This window comes from Amphiura filiformis, chromosome 5 (assembly GCF_039555335.1).
Source record: "Amphiura filiformis chromosome 5, Afil_fr2py, whole genome shotgun sequence".
Taxonomy (NCBI): Eukaryota; Metazoa; Echinodermata; class Ophiuroidea; order Amphilepidida; family Amphiuridae; genus Amphiura; species Amphiura filiformis.
In genome coordinates this window covers 20205887-20229015 of record NC_092632.1, presented here as the reverse complement: position 1 = coordinate 20229015, position 23129 = coordinate 20205887, and the positions used below count along the sequence as shown (strand labels likewise).

Genomic DNA, 23129 nt, shown 5'->3' with positions numbered 1-23129 from the left:
ACTTCCAGCTTTGAATGACACGGCTGCAGCTCCTTTGACACAATCAGCAGACATTCCATAAGAGTGGCAATACAGCACTGGGTTAACTACTAAATAATTTAAAACTTATAAATTTTGTATTTTTCTGTCACACAACATTGGGTACCACTGATTCTTCTGCTACACAAGATGGCTACCATCTTGGTTTGACTATTTACAATCACATTTGCTTGTGCCATTTCATAGCAATACAAATGTCCACACCAATTATAACTTGATGGACACCAAACAAGAATGTATAACAAACAAAAAAATGGGACCCAGGCTGAAATCCTTGATGGATAGGTCACTCTCCTTTTCAAACAACTTGCCCATGCTTCAACAGAGTCACCACAGCAGTATGATAGTCCTTGAGGCCCAAAATGGACATTATTTTCCAGTATTCAGTACATCCCCACCAAAGTATACAGATTTGTTCTGAAAAAGTACACTTTTATGACCAATGTTTTACTTATTATTTTTTGACCTTAATATAATGTCTACACTGTCATCTTGTCAACATTTAATACAGATCTCTTTCTTTGGGCTTTGATTCCCAGCTCCATATTATAATATTATGGAGTATCTATCAGTGATATTCTCTATCATTGCTTGCCTTCCCAGTTTCTGTTATAATTGATTCATATCAATACTATTTAATTAGCTAATTTATAATTACAGCAGATGTTAATAAGTGATTAAATACTTGGGATTGGGAATAAATTTTAATGAGCAATTATACCATGTAACAATAAACCATGTCCCTTTCGGTGAGTATAATTTTGATATTTATATTCTAGTTACCATGCCTAACCAATGGCATTTATCATCCATAAAATGACTTTCCAGGGTCCAACTAACATATGTAGCTTGGAGCTGAGTTGCAAAAAATATCTGGCTAACCATCTATCTCTTTGTAAAACTAAATTTTGGTCTTATTTAGCATGATATTCTTCCAACCAAGTATTATTGAAAATCTCTACTTCATTTTAGATTGAAAATAATAGCTATGACAGTAAAATACAGCTGTGTCTAGAATATTATTATTTTAAATACATTACAAATGCAACCAAGTTATCACACATTTGATATTGAAACAAAATATATTTGCATTGTTATTAACTTGCGGTTTACAATACATTCAGACAAATTTATCACTTAATTTGATTTCAACAATGATTGACTACAAAGCATTGCTGGGCACAAAACAACACAAAATGTCCGAGTTATTAACAGGTCAATGGTAGTACAATGATAACATAATATGGGTTGTGCAAACAAGCCCCAAATGAGATTGGACTTTTCCCAAGCTAATAATGGGCTTGGCTCATAATTAGTTGCCATTCGTTAGCACCAAGTGTCACAATCAATCCATAAATAAATCCTGCTTTTTTCACTACACTTTTTCTAAAAAAATGCTCAGTTGCATTAATGCTATAAAATAAAACCATTGAAAAGAAGATGGGAATCCAAGCAGCCAGCAACATATGCTATTAGCAGTATTACGTCATCAATTTGGCATTGCCTACTCTTTTTTGTTTCTTCTAACAAATGAATTCCAGGTCTACAGGAGATTACAATTATTTAGTAGTTCAAACATGTTAGGCATATGCAGGCAAGTTATATAATTTTGCACACATGCAATCAGCAAGAACTACGTTTGCAATTCAATGCACAGCTTGGATTTGTGTGTATAAAAACAGATGGCGAATCAAAGCCTGAAACTCTCCAAAGGGAGGCAGCATTAATTGTCAAGTTTACATGTTGACATGCACAAGATATAGGATTGTTCTAAACTTCACATTTATTTGTCGGTTTCAAATTGCATTTCAATAAGCATGCAATACATTAGTTTGATGAGAAGAATGAAAGCGAGAGAGAGTGAGAGAGATTGAGGAGAGAAAGAGGCGAGTTAGAGATAAAGAGATCCTTATCACTTAGTATTAATTTGATTGATCGCATGCTAACGTGGGATATAAGAATAGTAAATGAGAATGGAAATGAAAACTTACAACCACCTTTACACACTAACAATTTTGACATGCAGATTTATGATGATCCAACCAAGCGCTTCTCTTGTTTCCCCCTCCCCCACGAATCCATATGTTATTCTGAACAGTACCGAAACACAATCAAGCGTGCAAAGATTTAATACTCTGTATGGATTCAAATAGATACTGCATGTTGCCCTGCAGACATCTAGCTAACGTTAACATGGGTCTGATATACATTATAAGGGCTAGATGCACAGATATACATCCATGATTCTATCAGAGACAATCTGTCGCCCAATCATAATAGAGGCCATTGGGGACAATTTCATCACCAAAATTGCTAGATATGTAATTTCTCTATTTCAATGAATCCACTGGGAATATTTAAAAAATATCTGAAAAAAAATGCTATCAATAAATGTAATATAGTACGCACAAAGCATCTATTGTGCATTCTAATTTAGGGTGTATGTCGATAGACAGTAGATCATGTGGAATACATACTGAATTGTGCTTATGCATCTTGCAATGAAACATTGAAAGTTCATTGATAATTGTAACACTAAATGCAGCATGATTTTTCATCATCACGATTAGTTGAGGAAAATATGCCTGATCAATTGAGGTTATTTCAGAAACATAGCAACCAAAATAGCTGCAGGACAGACAATGTGGGGTATACTCAGGGAATCGAAACAGGTTGTTACTAACAACATTTGGGGAAAAGATACATGAAGATCACCCTCAAGTTTCCTGTCTATTTTTACAAGTTATCACTAGAAACAGCTTGTAGTAATTTTGTTACCATTCTTTCATTGCATGTAGCATATTGTTATTCATATTAGTAGGGCTGCTTGGGCAGTCAAGTTTTGTGTGTATAGGCCTATGGTCATACAATTTTCAATCTATCAAGCTTGGTTTGTATAGTTCCACACTTGCCCCATGTACAGAGAGAGGCGTTCTATCAGCAGGAAAGCGGGGACTGTGTAGGCGCACTGGAGACAACGAGTCCTCTCCAAGCGATGCTGAACACATGAGTACACAACTGGGACACAAGGCCACTTACGTGTGTACAGTGTAATGTCTCGGCTTCAGTAAATGCCACGCTTATATATATACACACAGGCAGCAACCGCAAATTGATGAGCCTATCTGCTGCGCATGCATAACAAGTCCAGACTTGCCACAGAGCCCCTCTACAGTATTGCTCAAACACTACACTCCTTACCAACCTCAAGCTTTTTCCCCAATGGGATCTACAAATTGTGCAAAGTAGATGAGAACATTTTTTCTCGCTTTTTTGTTTAAATACAAAACAGATAAGATAGAAGCGCTTTCATAATTTCCTTTGCTGTTCCTTGATCGGTATCAAGAGGACTATCAAATTTTCTGTCGATGGAATTCTTCCATTTGCCATCACATTTGACCTTCAAAGAAATTACTTTTGAGTTACCATTTACAACCATGGAAGTATTAAAGGGGATTGGTTTACCACCAACACATTGTAACTGTAACAATCTAGAAACACTTAACATTGTTAGCTAGGGATGGGCAATGTTGGTTACAATTCAATTACAGAACATGTGTCGGCCACAGAACATGAAATCCGGATGTCATTGTGCAGTCACTGTTTGATATGCAATCACGCTGAACTCAAATTTATGTTCGGGGACCATTATAATTAGTTAAAATTTAAATTTTGCTATCCAGGTGGGAGGAAAGAGAGAGAGAGTCATCAGGTGGGAGAATGAGAGGGTGCAAGGTGTGATGTTTTTCACAGGTATGGTGACATCAAGTGTTAGAATTGGCGGTTTAAGGACATGGTTTTAGCAACTAACTTTCTTATTCCTCCTACACAGACCTACTCCGTATTCTAGAAAAAATTTTCTTGCTGTTTTAGATACAGTTTTAATAATTCAAAGGTAGGCCTATACTATAAAAGTGAAAATTTATAACCATTTTTATCAAGCATATATTATTATGCTCAAATTCAAAATTGCACAACACTCGTTTGTGTTTTCATACCACGCAGACTTGACATAATTTGTTATTTTTGAAATACTCATTATTACCGTGGCACAGCTTTTGTTATTGAAAGTCAATAATCATAAGAAACACTTTGATATATTGGCCTGTGAAGTGATGCAAATTAAAGCGTTAATATCAGATGACTGGCAAAAGTGTAACGGTTTGCCATAAAAATCATCATAAAAACAAAGATATACAAATATAAGACATCCAAGGTGATTTAAATCAATTCAAAGCATACAAGTGGAGTGTTCCACACAGACAACGAGCAGCCAGAGCAACGAAATCAAAACCTAACATCAAATCACCAAGATTTCACACACACTAGCTTCAGTGTAAACAAGAAGCTTGGTCTTGTTTACAAATCCACACTATACAACTTACAGACTATAACAAAAATAGCCTCTACTTGGGCTTATTAATAAAAGTTCTATACAGTTCCTAAGCTAAACAACAGACAATGGAATCTTTGAACTGTGTACCACTGCCAAAGAAACACCAGGCTGGATTCCTATGAATCTAAAAGGAAACCTATACCACTACTAGTCATCGTAATTTTATCGTAGAGGTCAACACGTCTGTCTGATGTATTGTGGATTTGAGCCAACTTGTGGACTCAATTAAATAGGAATATTACCAAGTTTTATGAAAACAGGACATTAATTTTAAAAAAAAAAAAAAAAAATCTGCAAATGTATCATGGTTTCTTGGCTTTCTAAACGAGAAATAGAGTTTTATCACCCAAAGGGAATAAAAGCCATGCCAACTAGACCTATGTACTTTGACTTGGATCTGTGCCAATTTTTATCTACAGGAATATCCCCTTTGATTAAAGGGATATTAAAAGATCATCGCTGACATGTTGAAATTAAGTTATGACTTATCCCAGGCAAAACTGTAATTTTTGACACTTAATTATTATGTAATTAATATTCTATAATTATCAAGAGTCGTTTTATAATTGCTGCCAATTAATGGCTTGAATGTTTACTGTTTAGCATGGGCACCAGAGTTGGAACATGATGGTCATTTTTGCACAGAATTAGTCATACCAATCACATACTATCAGAATGGTAGAAATGGAATAGGCACAGTATTATAAGGGCCTTTGGTCAAAATTTGTTCAACCCAGCTGCCACATTATACCAGGACAATGGCAAAGCAGCTGCAATTCAAAATAGTGTTGCTCCTTATTTCATCAGAGCAACTTTCCTCATCAGATTAAGGCCAAATATTTACAAATCTAGTTTACTAGGCAGGTCCACTGCTATTAAGTGTAGCCAAGTAACCATTGTAGAAATAGACCTTTGGATCAAATAGCCTCAGAACATGCTGTGACGCAAATTTGACAATAACAGTTTGGTCATAAGGGAGGGTAGAGAATAAAGGAGGGAATAAGAGGTGTGTGTGCCATCTAGTCACCAAGATTTAACAGCAAATAAAGATGGAACAATTACTTTCTCAGCTCAGTTTACATAGGTTATCCCTATAACCCAAACTGGTTGGATTTCTAATGCCATAGTTCAATGACCTCCATTCAACAATCATATAATACAAGTTGACCTCACATTGTTGGGTATGAGATTTAATACCCAACATATTCACAGGTCATTCTATGAATGTACAAGCATATTGGGGTTAAGGAACTGTGACTTGACAAAGGAGAATGTTTGAGATACTATATGTACAGCCCAAATAAAGACAAATTATTTGTCCCCATATCCCTTGAGTACCTCTCAGGTAAAGTAAATGAGGCTATAGTGCTATGAACATGGCAACAGCATTAGCACAAGAACCCTTATTCCAACCTTGGATCAACAATACAGAAAGACCATTTAATAAATTCATTCATTTCTAACCGCTCTACTTTTCAAGCTAAAGAACAGTTCAAATTGAATTATTGGTAGAATGAGCTACTTGAAAACATATGGAAAATAAAAACAAAATACGATGAAAACCACTTGTATAAATAAATATAATTCAGAAGCTAGTAGTCGGTCAATATTTAAAGTACCATGTGATTCCAATCAATAAAAGAGCCCACATTTTTAGCCACCCTCCCCATCTCCTAGGCTCCTGTCCGGTCCAGGTACTACATGTACAGCACTTTTCTAGACTGCTCCTGGATGCAAATATGATGGCATCCACCTCTTCTTCGCCCTTCCCTCCTAAAATATTAAAGACAAAATTATCAAATAATTCATAGATGGTTTACTTGATGGATTAACAAAAATGGATGTTCACTGCTGATAAGGCCTTCGATGATATGGAATTTCCTTATATAATTGCTGCTATCTTCTGTCAGAATTATAGTCCTTAACCATGCCCACCTGGCATTTGTATTTGAGATTACTATTTATGTCATCTATCTTTGGACTTTGGAAGATGCGTGTTCTATCTATCTGTCATTCCATAGCACTGGAGTGTCATTTCATTTATTTTGGCGTATTATTATTAGATTCTTGATAGCAATTTCACATTTACTGTTTTTGTGATGTATGTAATTAATTTTAACAAGGATAACAAAAGCCTAGATGAAACAGCATAACCAAAACCTCTCCTGTGTTCTGAACACAATTTCGAGCCATGCAAATTTCAATATTAAACGAGCAACTATTCAATAATTTCTTTTGAATGTGCAAACTACCCGGTCTCAACTAGATATTGATAAATTGGAATATTAAATCCCACTTAACAATGCCACGGCAGCATAGCTGCTCTGCAAGGGATTCAACTAAATGATCAAAATCAATTAACTATATATGCAAATAGTTCCCTGAAGAAAACTGGAACAAGTATGAGACACAAAAATGTGATGTGATGGAAGAATGAAAGAGGAATTCATGACAGTTCAGGGATATAACAAGCACCAAACTAAAAAGGGTCTAAGTCTTTCAGCACAAACTGAATGACATTTAAGTTTGGCAGCGAGCTTTTGAATATGCATGTCAGATATGAAATCAATATATGGCGAGTTTGCAAGGGGAGCCCAGGTCTCCTCAGGGTGTGTGCATCAAGAAAAAGATGAGGGTCAAAAAGAAGTGTATGTGTGCTCTGATGGGTGACTCAGATCACAGGCAACACATTTATGACTTACTTGTTGGAAGTTGTCATATCTAGCAAGACCTTCATCAAAGAAGTTTGAAATCTACCAAATAATTCAACCCAATTAGCACCCTCCCCTGATAAGCGCCCCCTACAGAATGTTTTGAGTTACAACTATCTGAGTGCTTAATTTTCAATACACCTGTACTACTAAATTCCATCAAATGTCTGAATACAATTACCTTCTAAAGCTTCCAGTTTAAAATTATGATAATTCTGACTTGAGATACACTGTATGTTGGGGTGTGTGCGTGCCTGGGTCTGAATATGGAGGTGTCTCAGTGGATGTGTGGCGGGTGTGCACTGATATTGCTTGAATTTTAATTATATCAAGAACCACATGACTAGAAGTGATATATATGGCAACACAAAATATAACTTTGGTAGTCTCCATGTTATATCATATCATCCTGAACTAACAACAAGTTTTTTTCTGGAACAAACTATAATGCCTGACACTCAAATTTAATATACATGTGCCAGCACCATGAGAACAAACACTTCAAACATACAACACCCGAGTAATTCATGCAGAAACCTTTGGAGTATTTGCCTTTGAGAGTCTAAACATTTTCCAGTTTTAATATTTCAGCCAACATTAGAATTTTACGCCTGACAAAACATTTTCATCCTGATGCCAGGGTCCTATCAAATGCGTTTTCATAGCAATCTAATTTTGATGCAGGGAAGTGTGTGTGTGAATATGAGCGACGCAACATAAAAGCTGAAAATGCACTCCAGAAAAGCTATTCATCATCCCTCTGCTGTTTATATTTATCAACATGGGGCACAGTTTCATCCGTTTTATTCAAAGGGCAATCATATTACACACATTTATATCTTTAATGCAATTATGCCTTGCAGCACAACTTCAAACAAATTAGCAGTTTACGGAGTCGTACCGTTTTCATGCACTCAAACATAATGCGGTCATTACTCAAGTGGTAGGTTAATTTTTCAACAGAAAAATGTTTAGTTTAAGTTTGCATCAGTTCAAGTTGTGATTCAATCGACCGCTCAAATATTAACGACTGATATGTTTATGCTATTCTGGACTGCCATTAGCTTTGAAAGCAGCGCCTCAGTGTCTGTACCCAGCGCGTAGAAAGTGTGCATTATGCGGTATCTATAGGATAGTGACCACTTGTGTATAGTTTGTAGCTTCGAGTCGAGCGGACAGTTAAGTATTTGGTCGACTCAAATCTTATTATTTCTAATAAGAAAATGCTTTAATCTGATTCATTCTAACAGCTCAAATTGAAATCAGCCATTACCTGTGTATGAGGCTATACACAAGTGGGTATAAATGGAGCGTGGCGTATTTGAAGCATGAAGAGGACAAAATTTGCTTCAAGAGATAGCTTGATGGGTTTTTGAAATAATATCTGATCAAGGATGACAGCTTTCAGATCTGACAGGTCATCTAAGACACACTGACAGGAAAGATAACCCCACAATATGCCCAAGTTTACCACTTCCTTTCCCAGGTTCTTATAATGCAAAACCTGTGAGTTTTCACCCTGTGGACAATCATATAAATCTCAGACTAAACCAGGCAGAGAGCCAAAAGAGGTGGCCCCTGCCCAGGTTTTTTGTTGAGTACAAAATATTCTTGTTATTATAAGTCATGATTTTCTTGAACTCAGTCCCAATTTCTTGTTTGTGAAGTCTATAGGTTCTTTTCTGGTTAAGTTTTAAAAGGAAAGTTTGGTTTACACTCCCTAGTTTGATGAATAGTTACAAGTATTTATTATGCTCGACATTAAGACTTGCAGATAGGTGCACATGTGTATAGCACAAGAGGACCAAGCAGGGAAAAAGGAAAGGAAAAATGGCAAGTGGCGATGTACTTGAAGGAAGGACTGAAATGAAGCGAGGTTATCCAACACCTGACCTAACCAAAGGCATAAAGAGGGGAAAGAAAAGAAAATTCAATACTGCTCTCGCATTTTGACTTGCACTAAGATAGCCCAATTCATCTCACAGAGTCAATGCTCTGTAAATTGGAGCTACGCTTCTGTCAATTCAGGCTAGTTGCTTTGATATCTGCCTTGACAGCATCCGCATCGATTTGAGGGCATTGTGACACAAGCTACATAATAATGGGCCAAGTCCCCACACAATCATTTGCTCAAGTTGAAGGAAATTGCCGCTGTAGTTCCGACTTGTTTTGTTACTCAACGCAAGTGTGTTTTAGCCAGTGCTTTGTTCAAGAATAGCATGAATAGATGAGAGAGAGAGAGAGAGAGAGAGAAATCAAAAAGCGGTGGGCGAGTGAAAAAAAGTGCCAGAGTCAGCAAATTGTCCCTGAAATGAAAATTACATAGCTTGTGTTGAAAACATTCAATCACACATTTTATTCATGCTCAATTTCAGCAATTAAATTGGTCTTTTATTTCTGAATATTGGCAATCTAGTCCAATTGATATATTGCTTCCAAGTCTAACCAAATCAAACCGTACTGGGTACTCGGTAGATGAAAAAATAATTTCATTGGCTACAATCAATAAATATAATGCATTCAGTTATACCATATATATATTGTAACTTCTGAATAGTATTCAACTTGACCAGCTAATAATGCCAAGGTTTTGACTATAAAAAGCCTAAGACTTGGACCAGGCCACACTTGACTTCACTTGAGTATATCCGTCACACACATTTTATCATTTGGTGATAAGAGTTTGTGTGAGGAGTATACAGATGCAACTATCATACCTATCTTTTGGACAAGATACAGCAATTGAATACAAGCTTGCTTGCGTCAGTTTCCAATTTAACATAATTTTAACTGCAATCAATTCTCGCAGCTCAGTTCTTGCATTAAATAGTGTTTCGAAGCGAGGTAAAAACACCCTTTCCTTCAACTTGAGCAAAACATGCCCATGCCAGCTTGAGCGTGCGCATGTTGCCAATTACATTACACACAAATCCTAATCTGTTTAAAAAGCCTAATGATGCTCGCTGTTAAAACTCTACTGGATTACCTGAGATGTGTCATGGTATAATATGGATATGGGTAAGAGGGGAAAAGTACAACATGACCTTGGGTACATCATGCAAGTTAAAAATGACTCGAACGATTTTTAAGCTTATTGATGGGATTGAGATGAGCAGGGTTTATAAGATCTATGCTGTGGGGAGAGAGATAGTGGGATAAAAGCTTTCTTGTTTTTATCACGATGCACTTTCCACAGGTTAAAATGCCATGTTCTAATGTCCCCAAATGAAATTATTTAGCTTGCCCTCCACCACCAGCGGCACAATATATCCCCCTTGACTTGACCAGCCCAAGATGATCACAAGTGATTATTGAGTACAGCCTTGATGAGGAAGAGAGATCTCTTCACTGTGTGATGAGTTCAATTTCGGGGCACATAACAGGGATATAGTGGGCTTCCCAATTCCATCATTATACTGTGCTTTAGGGCACCGCAATCCACTTAACTCCATTTGATGTTTTTTAATATGCACTACATTTACATAGTGTGGTACAACCATGAGTGATGTCAACTCAACCATGAGCGTTTTGCTATGGTTTTGCCACATACTTGTTATTTCAGGTTTTCCCCCAAACATGTAAATGTCATTATTGTTGTTTACACATTTTCTCAATGTGTCACAAAGAATAACATAGTCGTAAGAAATTTTGAGCATCCTAAGGACAAAAATTGTAATTACAGCAGCACTTTCTGACAGGGTGCTATAAAAACAACATGCACTTTTCAGTGCTCAAAATGCACATCCTGTATGGGAAAACCAAAACCAAAATAAACTCTACCCTAAAATTATTTTCATGACACATAAGTACATTGTACATAGTACAATATATTTTTATACAAACAACAATAGAGACGTTTGATTGTGCTCTCATGGTTGACATGCTCCTTGCAATAGTTGTGTTCAGTCAAGCTTTAGGAGCTTGTCATGGGCATGAATAGAGCCATAGAATCCACAAAGGCACAATGGTAGAAAATTAAAAGATTTCAGCACAGAAAATAATATAAAGGATAGCCCTGACAAGAGACACAGTTGCTTGATTTCCAAGTTGTAAACAATGTTGAATTGGGTTGCTTTAAGGCTTGTTAGCAATTCATCAGTTGCAGATAGCTATCACATCAAAGAGTAGGGTAAGATGAATAAGAAACTCTGGTTTCTCTCTCAAAACAAAATAAACAAAAGCAAAGCAAAAAGCAAGACAGCCTGCGAGGATGACATGATTGAAGTCACTAGAAAAGATAAAGCGCCAACATCATTTGTCTCACAAAATGAGGTGTTTTTTCACAGAATGATTACAAACCTGCACTTACTCTTACAACTTTTCAGAGAAAATGTGCTGTTTCGTAAATGTGTAGCCTGTATTCTGCAAACTGGGTTTTTTTTTGGTGAATAATGAATATTGACAATATATTATTGGTAATTTTCTCAGGAGCTATTATATAGATCTAACAAAATGGAACCGAGCATTACACATATCTCGTTTTGGATGAACCCTATCATGATAAGATTAAGAAGCAACCATTAATCAACTCAACATTCTACCTGCAACCTAGCTACCAACAGTTGGAACATATCAACCATGAAGATCTAGTCAGTAAGGACCAAATCGGATCATTAACTTTAAGTGTGGGTAATAAATGAAAATGCTAAAAGCAAACTGAATTCAAATTGATTTGAAATCATTTTGACATGATGGATATGTTTTGTATGAAGGCCTTCAAACTTAGACAGGTCAGGTTGGAAAATGAGCTGGGAGATAATTAACTGAGTTCTGTCTTTAAATACATCATAATTTGCCATGGGTATTTTGGAAATTAGATAACAAATTGGCAAACTAATTTAATATCACTGTGTCAGAAAAAATATTTTCTTCATATGTCATTGTGTCGCAATCAATTTTTGATTTTAAATGTATCCTCACATATAAAATACAGAAAAAGGTTAGTATATTTTAGAGTAGAATCTTCCTTTATAATCCGTACAATGACACCTAGTGTCAAAGTTCATGCTTCTGACTTAAATGTAATGAACTAGGACTGGAAGATGAGGTAATTTTGTCTGCTGTTCTTTAGTGCAATCACTAACACACAGCAAAAGGGAGGCTGGACTGTGTGTTGATATGATAGTCAGAATAATGTCAATACAACCCTGAATACAACCATAGACCCTAGAAAGGAACAGAAGCGTTAACTGGGAGCTGTGCCAAAAACTGGGAGCTTTAGCTACCCAATACACTGATCGAAACCTTCAAAAGTGACTGGATATGTTGTTTACTTGGACGACTACCAAAAATATAATGAATAAAATAGAAATGGAGGCTCAACCTTGGCTTTCTAAACATTGAGAAATCTACTATGATGTCTTTGTTTTTTTAAAAACGATATTGATTTTTTGTACACATCTCTAGACTCTTACCTTAATTCGTACCATCCTAGCCCCACGAACTCCATGCAGCGAATGCTTTCTTAACTTCTGCAATGGGGAAAAAAGTATAGAAAACATTATTACAATAGAATTATATTCAAGGATAAAAAATAAAATGTGCACACAAATTTTTCAAACATCCAAGGTAATAACATTTTACATGACAGTACATTTTAATATAAATGGTGTATATTATGTCATAATTTGGCCAAGATCCAAACTTGGTTCTATAGAAATGATACCAATAATTAGTTAACAACATGTTCATCATAATGTCATGTGGCAAGTTCCAAGAACAATAAATTGTGTGTAACCAAGTAGTAACCATATTTTATCCACTGCCAAATATTATTAACCATATATATGATTATATAATGTACTGTGTAAGCTTGTCAATACTATCCTATCTGTCTTACTCTTGTCCCCTTTTAGATGACCTTTAACTACTATGTTTGAAATCAAGTGTAGTTCCCCTTCCTTGAGCTAGTAATATTCAGTCTTCCTAATGACATCATGCATTTGGGAAAGCTTCTTCAATTTATTATATCCCGTACTGCAGAGTAAACACATCTGAAGTAAAGTTCAGAATTTAACACAAACAACATGTAGGCCTGTAAATAGTATACCAATGCATACAAGACATGGCTGATCATGCAGAGATACATCATAGTCCATACATACACCATGTAGGCCTATGTACAATGTCTGTAGGATTTGATTTGAAGCATTTTTTCTCAGTAAACTATATTCTGTACCGTATAGGCCTCCTAGACCTAGATACAGCACAGAATAGGCATATAAAAACCCAGAAAAATATTCCATGTTGTATGTTTTAAATCAACAAAAAAAAGATAGTTTGCTTGTCCTCCACAACTTTCAGAATTGGGTTGGTCGGTCAGGATTTTTTTTCATTATTTTTTTTTTTTAAGCCATAGCTAAAACATGGCTGTATGCCTTTTTTAGCCCAAATTATTGTGAATTGGGATATTTCAATACTGTATACCACTTCATTCATGTTTTTTAGAAGTATGTAGAAACTGTTAAAAAAAACCTTTTCAGGATGTCAAATATCTTGAAAAAAACAACTTTTTCTTAGGGTCAGTAGGCCTATTCATCTGTGCAGTAAAATTTAAAAAAAAACTTTTTCCAGATTTTCCAGATTAAAGTCGTTCCGTGGAGGACAATTTTTTTGGCCTAACTAGCTTCCAAGAAGGCAGGTATTATCTGAGTGCAAACAAGAATTTGTCTTTAAAAAGACAAAGTTCACGGATCTTATGAAACTGTTAAAAAAAACCTTTTCAGGATGTCAAATATCTTGAAAAAACAACTTTTTCTTAGGGTCAGTAGGCCTATTCATCTGTGCAGTAAAATTTAAAAAAAAACTTTTTCCAGATTTTCCAGATTAAAGTCGTTCCGTGGAGGACAATTTTTTTGGCCTAACTAGCTTCCAAGAAGGCAGGTATTATCTGAGTGCAAACAAGAATTTGTCTTTAAAAAGACAAAGTTCACGGATCTTCCTCACCTCACCGTCAAGGTTAATTAATGCAGAAGAATTGTTTTAATAACTTGTATTGCATGTATGCATGGAAAGGCTGCCTACATCTGTGCTGCCTACATGACTTACAAAAATAAGTATTCACAAATGGGATTCTTTTATGTATTCAGAGAAAGGGAAAGATGTTGACAAGAACTCTTATGAAAAATTTTCAGAGCAGCACTTTGAAGAATACAGGATTTCCTCTGTGCTGTGTTTAATAGGTCTCTCTACATGTCTTTTCATACATTCCACACAGGTTTTATTTGGCTGTGTTGCTGTGAAATATTTTGTCCTCATACATTGTATAATTTTAGGGCCTGAAGGTTGTTAGAAACTTGTCACTTCTGAAACTGCAGTAAACATCCTCACAGAGGCCTGGTCTGATACATGCTTATTACACCAGTATTATTGCCTTGGCACATAACCAATATTAAACATTGATTTTGATTATACAGGGTGTGACCATAGTCTGTTAGTAGGACAGTCTATGGTGTGACATGACGCAGCTGTAGAACAAATTTCATAGCATATCATGTTGGGTCCAATACACAAATATTAAAGTAGAACTAATACAAAATAAGCATGTTTAAAAATGGTAATTTTTTACAGTACCTACTTTAAAAAAAAACACATTTGTTCAAGTGATCAGTTAATAACTCTGTGCCCTAGGGATGAGGCTATCAGAGTATGCAATGCCAGTTGCTGCCCTTCAGCTTTGTTTTCAAAAGCCCTTTAAATTTGGACACTGCATTTAGCAGGATCAAATTAATCTGCAAGGGATACTGTGTGTACCAAAAGCAAGTCTCATTACTTATTAAAGACCAGTTCCTTAGCCTCCAGGCTTATTTGTTCAACAATTCTCACTTGTTTTGCTTTCAGTTTTGCTTAGTTTCTTGCTAAATTATATGTTGCAGTGTCAACCTTTGCTATTATTATACAATAGATGGAAGTAGACAAGGCATGCCACAATAGCAAAAACTGCCAGTTAGTTACTGCAGCGTTTATTCAATATAGGGATTCAAAGGGAAAAATAGAAAAGGAGGCCGGCTGCTGTTCGTGTGGGTCTATTGGAAACCATATTGATCTACAAGATCAATATGAAACTGCATACATGTAGCTGTTCTGCTACGGAATGAATTCATGGGTTACCTTTTAAATTGCCATGTTTATGAACAAGGTTGGACGTGTTTGCTTTGGATTGAAACAACACATAATTATGTAAAGTTCAGAAATAGGCTACATTGTAAAATGTTTGTTAAACCTAGCAAAAGAACAAAGTACCAAATCATGCAGCCTTCTTCAAAATACTTTACTTTGAAACTGGATTGTTACACTAAATTTAACATGTATTGAAATAGTTGCCAGCAGCGCGGTATGTGGGTCACTCTCTAACTTTATGACATTATTTTGATTTTTCGTACGGAAATCCTGAGTGATTTAAACAGTAGATTAAGTGCTATAGTAAGTTAGTCTTTTCCCACCCAAGATCATTTAATGCTTTGTGTTTGGTTAATCTCACTTTAATCGATACACATCAAAATCTTTTCATAAAATCAGGAAAATAATCTAGCTTCCAATTATGCCATCACACAGTAGAAACTCGAAGGCCAGAAAAACAAATCAATGTTAAATATGAAGAAAGTGCACTAGGTTAACTAATATGCAATATCTGCTCATTGGCAATTGTTAGAAACAATGCAAGGTCAGTAGTTCCAATTGAGGTGCTGCTAATGACAATGGTATAAAAAGCCAATTGTTCTGGAAGGACAGAATTGCATACAACAGTTGAGCCACCGTCTGTTATTAGTGAACGAGCTCATGTGAGCAGCAGCAGCCAATTCGTATATTATTAGGAATGCGTGCAGCGGAATCCCTGTATGTAACCAGCATGTAGGGGATTACCAGTCCAGTACTGGCACAGCGCCAACTATTACAATGTATTACTAGAAACCATTTCCAAAAGGTTGCTGACACACGTGCATTATAAATATCATGCTATTGCTAATATCTAAAGACAAAGCTTTACTGATTGGTTATGTAACTCTGAATCTATCCATGTATACATCAAAAATTGTTATTGCATTGTAATTGTACACAGCAACTAACAAAAAGGTTACTAGGATTTTGAGCACTAGTGTTATTCTTTTGTGCTGTTTGAAATGAATTGTAAAATGTAGGCCTATTCTATTCACTCAATATTTTCTGTAAGTCATAAATTTTAATACAATAAACTTTCAATATCATCCTTGGTTTCATTGCAACAAATTCTGTGAAGTGTTTGATATTAACAAAAGTGGTCATAATATTTATCATTTATTTATATAAGGGCCTACGTGTAGAAACACATGGCTTGAATACAATTGATGATAAGGCACATTTTTAAATAGCATACTGTACATACTAAACTGGTCATTTCCTTTAGTAATTTAATCAGAATAATCTGTTGTTATCTGTGAATAGGATTTTTCAGAAATCTTGCATTACTTCCTGTCCCAATGTCAGAACCCAAACAATTGTCAGATATTTTATCATGGGGACTGCAATTGTGTTCAACCTCTGGACCACTGGCAGTTATTATTGCTAGATATAATAAAATGACATAGGGTAAGGTTTACATAAATTAAAAAGGGTCCAACTTTATGTAAATATTGCTGATTTTTAACAGGATTTTACACATCTGAATTCTGTCTCTGAAAGTGAATGAAATGTAACATTTGCAGTTGACCACGTAGCAGTGTTGACTTCATTATGTGCATGTACATATGTAAGCAATAAATGCACTGACTTTGATTCAATTCAATGCTAATATCTTTGGTTCATGCTAAGTTTACCCAATCATCATGCACTGCTGCTATAGTATTATTATACAGCAGCAGCCAGCAGATTGCACATTTGATAAACCCTTTTCAGTATGCCCTCTAGTCAGTGCATATATATGAGCTCCAATTGATGCCATATTATTCGCTGTTATTCTTGAATTTGCATCTTGACTAATCTAGCAAAAGTCTTGGAAAAACCTCAAAATAATCCTTGAAACAGCAGGGTCAGGAGACTGAAGCTCTTTCTTGAGCCAACAAACACAAAGACTTCCAGGAGTGACCTCATAGAGAAGGCTGATGTGTGAATGACACCCTTACACTATGCTTGTGTGCCAGCGGGTCAACTGACACATGGCAGGCCTAGCCTATTTTTGCAGGGACTTGTTTTTCCGTTTCAGGAGTTTTGGCATTCCTGCACAGCCAGACAAAGGCTATTTTGAGCAAACAGGGCTAGTGGTGCAATTCACTGATAACAGGTTTCGGTGGTTTCCTCTTCACAAGTATAGGCCTATATCTAGGCATGAATATCGGTGTTGAAACTCAATAGTTTCTATCCAATGATAGTTTCGATAGTTTCTATCTTTTCAACAACTTGCTTGTAAGTACTATGTAAACATATAGCCTATTTGGATTATCCATACATCTAACTTGTAGTGGTTCAACATTCCCCCCTTCTTCTATGGTTTATTATAGTACCGTACTTACCGTACACATACCCATTTCTTAAATGCCAAAATGTTCGAGTTTGAAAATCAGTGCTCACTGAAGCCTATAAAAACCCTTCCAATCTTTTTAATACTGGTGCCACATCATGGTCTTCAAACAAAGCATTCATGGGTAATTCTTTAAAGGGAACATCAAGTTTGAATGGGTTCATGACTGTGTGTTTTTTTGGTGAGTGGCATAAGGTTGCTAAGGTCACATCTTCAATGAAGTCCAAATCCAAGACAGCAGCTGGCTATACAGTACAAATAATTGTGACTATTCACAATTGGGCACCATTTGCATGAAAAGGTTCAAATAACATAGGAGACCTAGCCAATGGTCGTGGTAGCACGAGGAAAGAAGGTTTTAAAACCTCCCTTCAATAGACCTCGCCTGCAGGCATAACGTAAGAGGTAAATTAAACATTTTAAGCAAACATCAGACTTTTCTACTAAAAGCTCTGCCACATAGCCTTAAAGGTATGGCACGAGCATGGATCGAAATATGCTTCATGCTCACACGACACACCTGACTAAGGCCTATGAAATATTAAGATGAGGAAAAACATTCAAGTTACCTCACTTACCTGCTGCATTTTTTCAAAATCCATGCAGCGGCCATTTTGAACATAGGCGTCATCCGTACACGATTGCCTGTGCCTCTTCCTCGGTGATGCAAAATCACTGATACTAGGCCCGACATTGGCAACAAATAGCATGGTACTACCATCCGAATGCTTTCTGGTGATTTTCTGTAGGTGCCTCGGAGGGGATGCACTAAATCTCAATGGCATGGGCCTGGCACACAGTTCCTTAACTTCATCATCACTGGACCCCGAGCTCTCCCCATTCAAGCCGCAAACCTGTGACCACTTTCGCTTTTCAGGTGCTTGCCTTTCTATGTGAGCTAATTCTTCTTCCGAACTATGTCTGTCCCTACTTTCACAAGATAAAATGTTTTCTGTAGAATTAACACTATCTTCTAACGGCCTGGGCTTGATAGGATGTGGAGCCACTATGCCAATACTAGCAGGGCCAGGACTTGAACCATAATTTCCATTGCACATTTTTCTTTCTGAAAATTGAACAAGAGAAAGACAGTAAATGTTAGTAAACAATCTAGAAAGACAGCAAATGTTAGTGAGCAATCAGTATGATTTTAGAATTGAACATGATATTACAGTATATTTTACAATATTTTCAGTTTTTGCGATCATTTGTAAAAAATTTATATATGTTTTACATGTTGATGGCACCAGGTGAGTTAATCTAATTGACAAATGCAATCTTCCCTTGTTTCATATGTACATGTAATACTCCTACACAGAGCAATATATCAGTACATGTAATGAATTTGAATTCACATCCCATGTAAACATGATCTACCCAGAATGACATCTACATATTATACATGATAGGTCTCAAAATAAAAGACATGAATTTGATGAACAAAGTCTCCATGCAAAGAAGAAACAATTTTATGTCAAGAATATTTGACATCTGGTATACTATACATGTACGTGCATGAGAGCCATGATAATAATATTGCACTGATATTTGTTTGAAAATTGCAGATTTTCTAATTTTGTCAAATTATGTATCCCGTCATTCTACATGAGAATATCGATTTTCTTATGTTGTACATTTATCATGTTAACTCATTAGTACCGCAACAACCATGTATTTAAGACAGAAGTGGCTTTAAAATTATATGTATCTCATGCCACCATAGCATTTCTAGCTTCAACGCTGTGCATGTACAGTTAGCTTCCATGCTCTCTGCAGGAAAAAGGAGTACAGTACATTGTACATGTTCTCGTAGTAATCTGCAAGGCTGTACACTGCTTGCATTGCATACAGTACGCTCACAAAGGGTATCAATGGCAGTTGGCAACTGCTTAAAAACGTACATGTTCACTCACAGTGTGCATCAATAGACACATGTAAAGTGCAAAGCAATAGGAAATGGATTCTGTTTGCATCGGAAATCTACAGAGGTAGAGCCTCCAACATCACAACTATTCTGATTCAGACTAATTCTTGGTAAAATCTAGTCACTTGGGATCAGTGAATATTCTTGACTAAAGTATAAAAGCCGTTTCATGCACAATGTCAATGTTTAAAAGGCGGAATTGAAAATGCATGGGCCCCATATTATCCTCGTTGGGTATTTCATATTAAGGCCAAGTAAAATAAAAAACATGTTTCACGTCCGGATAAAAAAAAAAAAGGAGGAGGAGGGGGCTTTTTATTTTTTTTTTTTTATCGCAAAATCGGTGTAAATACCCATAATTAGAGCTGTTTTAGCATACACAATAATGCCTGGGAAAAGGAGGAGGCCTCTTTTTATTTGTTGTTCTGAGAGGTAGGCCCCTCTAATTATCTCAAAACCTTCCAAAAGTGTTTCTTGTATATTATCAAGGCTATAGAAAGCATCTCTACTTCTTAGACATAGTTTATGAAAAGTTATAACTGAATTTCAAAAAATAAAAAAATAATTGAAGAAATCTCAAAAAAGGAAGCGGGAGGGGACGTGAAACATGTTTATTTTTTTATTTGGCCTAATATGAATTCCAACAAAATACATACCTTGAAACAGCTGCTCTACTTCCAGGTTTTCTTCTTCTGAATCTGTGTGATATTCTTCCTCAACTTCTTGGGCACCTCCTGAATACTGAAAACAATAAGATCCATCAAATTATTGGTTATTTCAGTTACTTTGCTTTCTTGTATTGTAACAAGTAAATTAAATGGATTTTTTCAGGTCAATCAGAATAGAATGAAGCTACATGTGTATATTTGCTTGAAAATAAGAATATATCAACATTCGACTATGTTAGGCCTACAATTCCAACCCACAGAGTGACAATCAAACAAATTAATGACACAAGTTTAGTTCACTTGAAAATGTAGAAAATCGCCTCTGTCCACTTCAAATTTTAGCAGAGATTTCTTGAACTTAAATTGTGACAGCAACGTGTATCGATCTTGAAATGCTAACTGCTAAGCATTAATGAAATACAACAAATTTACAAAAAAAATGTATAATTATTTAGACTTTATGCCAAATATAGGGTTTACAGTGGTAAGTTGCAGTATTGACTCAGTGATGTTGATTTTCATCATGAACATATTCTAAACTAAACATTCCTTCACATCTTTAATTACAAAATATGAATGTTTAATTTTAATAGTAAATAAAAAAAAACATAAAAACTATATCAACTGAACATGCGAAGTATTATACATGCAGTTACATCAACGGTATCTTAATCTTTGGAAACCATGAAATCAAGCGTCCATTTCAAACTTGCATAATCATGTAATAAATGTCAAACATTATGTATGATGTATGGTCTGTAGAATGTGAATCAACTTCCTGATATATCAAGAATAAGATGTGAATGTGATAATGCCGAAGCAGAAACTTTTTAATGGCAGTCTGAAAATCAGGGTAGAACTTAGCAGGTTGGTCTGAAATTGACATGACATACCATAAACAAAAACATCAATCAAATAAACAACAAAGCCGAATCAAAGGGCCAGGTTCCCTGTTTCGCCCAGTTTATCAACAAATAAAAGGCTCAGCTTCATCACATGGATAGATGAAGTATTGCAAGTCAGCTAGCAAATAAATAAAGCAAAATCATAGCAGAGGGTAGAATTATGCAGTTGACAAACACAGAAGTTGCTAGTACATGTAGTAGTGGTGGTATAGTACTGGTAGTGGTATATAAAACATGCATGCATGATAAACAAGAAAAAGACGAAGTTAACAACTTTGGCTTACCTTGTCCGTTTCCGTTGGTTCAAACGGCTGCACTTCATTCAAAGACTGTGCCCGAAGTTTCTGAGTCAGAAATTTCAACATGTCTGGGGCAAATAGTTGGAACAACGGCGGTGGGGTGGGTGAAGTTGGTGTGTGTTGTTGAGGGCGACCGCTGCTTGACGGATGGGGCTGAAAAAGGCACCTTGCAACATTGAGGAATAGTAGATTGATCCGCTTCCTGTAACAAATTCTTGGCCCGAAATTCCCTAATATATCATTCCGATTATTCTCAAACCTGGCCTGTGCATTCCCGGGACATGCGATGATGTGATTCGCATTCGAGGGAACCAACAAATTGTATCTTCGTGTAGTAAAATCGCAGTTTTTATAGACCCATATCGTTACTTGTGTAGTGCACACTCCTCGGCTTGCTGCTGCAGAGTGACATCATTGGTGACATTGCATACACAGCCGATCAGCTGCTGAAAAGTTATCTCATGGCTGAGGTCACAAGTAGGTAATCTCATTGGTCGAGAAGGAATCTGACGTCATGTAAATGACCTACATTTTTGTTGTTGTAAATAAAACAAGACATGTGCGCATTACTAGCTCCGCCTCAAAAATACCAATTTGCAACAAATATTTGGTGAAATATTACTTTCCTGACAAATTTATTTTACGGAACTTGGCCCCATCGGATCATTTAATGATAAATTAAGGCTTAGGATATAATACACGTTAGAATTATCAAAAAATTCGAGAAAATATCACTTGGTTTGCGCCAATAAAATGATGAATGGACTGTTCCAAGTTTGACCTTGCAGCACGTACATAAAAAAGAGTACGTTCAACGTAATAAGGATGCCGTAGTAAATTGTACATGTTCCTTCAGAAATACTATCATGACATGTGATTGTGAGGCATCTCGAAAACGAGAAATTGCAGCGCTGCTGCTGTGTGTCCGGGCTGTGTGTGTCACTTCGGTATATCGTGCCATACGATTTTAGATGTTATTAAAAAATTAAAATAGAGACTTCAAAGTTGCGAGTCTGTTCAAAAACCACGCGATGTTTTTTTTACTAGTGTTCATGGTATAAAATTCCAAATCTTTGTGCTTGATAAATGAATACATTTTTAATATAATTTTGTAATAAATTTTTAACTGAACGACTGAATGTAAACTTTCTTGAGTTTGCTTTATGGCATAGGCCTAAAGTAAATAATATTTGAAAAACTGATCAAATTGTTGTTTCAATCCCTGCTCGAACTAAATTGCCTCAGTCCATGCCATGACAATCAAAATAATCACCACCATGATCACTTCTGTATAAATCGCCAATCGGTCTCATGTCACCCAGTACGGTACCTGCGTAGTAGCACAGTTCAAGGACCTTCCCGGCATGCAACTTGTGGCGCTAAGAAGTGTCAAAAAGTTTTTACAAACTTTATATAGGCCTATAGATGGCGCTGGACCAGTTTGACCCTCAGTAAAAATCGGATTGAGGCGTACAAAAGGGCCGATCGGATAGAATCACAAAATGCGTATCAAACATTACCGGGTTTAAAATAAAACTCATTGCTGGATAGGTAAAATGATAAACAATAAGATCATAGGCTTAGTTAGTATCACGTCAAACTATAGCTCTTATGAAAATACTACTCACTTCATCATATTCAGGTGTAGGGTAAATTGGGGTAAATGGAACGGTGGGGTAAATGGAACGCTGAGAA

The 23129-nt window shown here is 36.1% G+C and overlaps 1 protein-coding gene across 1 annotated transcript in view; it reads right to left on the bottom strand.

Moving 5' to 3' along the window:
• Nucleotides 1-21632, bottom strand: part of LOC140152778 (uncharacterized) — a 68955-nt gene extending 47323 nt beyond the window's left edge. Inside the window, exons 1-4 of the mRNA XM_072175270.1 lie at nucleotides 21416-21632; nucleotides 20219-20293; nucleotides 18217-18704; nucleotides 12561-12617 (exon numbers count right to left, since the gene is read on the bottom strand). Of these exons, the coding sequence (XP_072031371.1) occupies nucleotides 12561-12617; nucleotides 18217-18704; nucleotides 20219-20293; nucleotides 21416-21500 (705 nt within the window). The 5' untranslated portion in view covers nucleotides 21501-21632. The remainder of the gene's footprint in view (nucleotides 1-12560; nucleotides 12618-18216; nucleotides 18705-20218; nucleotides 20294-21415) is intronic.
• Nucleotides 21633-23129: the final 1497 nt, after the last annotated feature.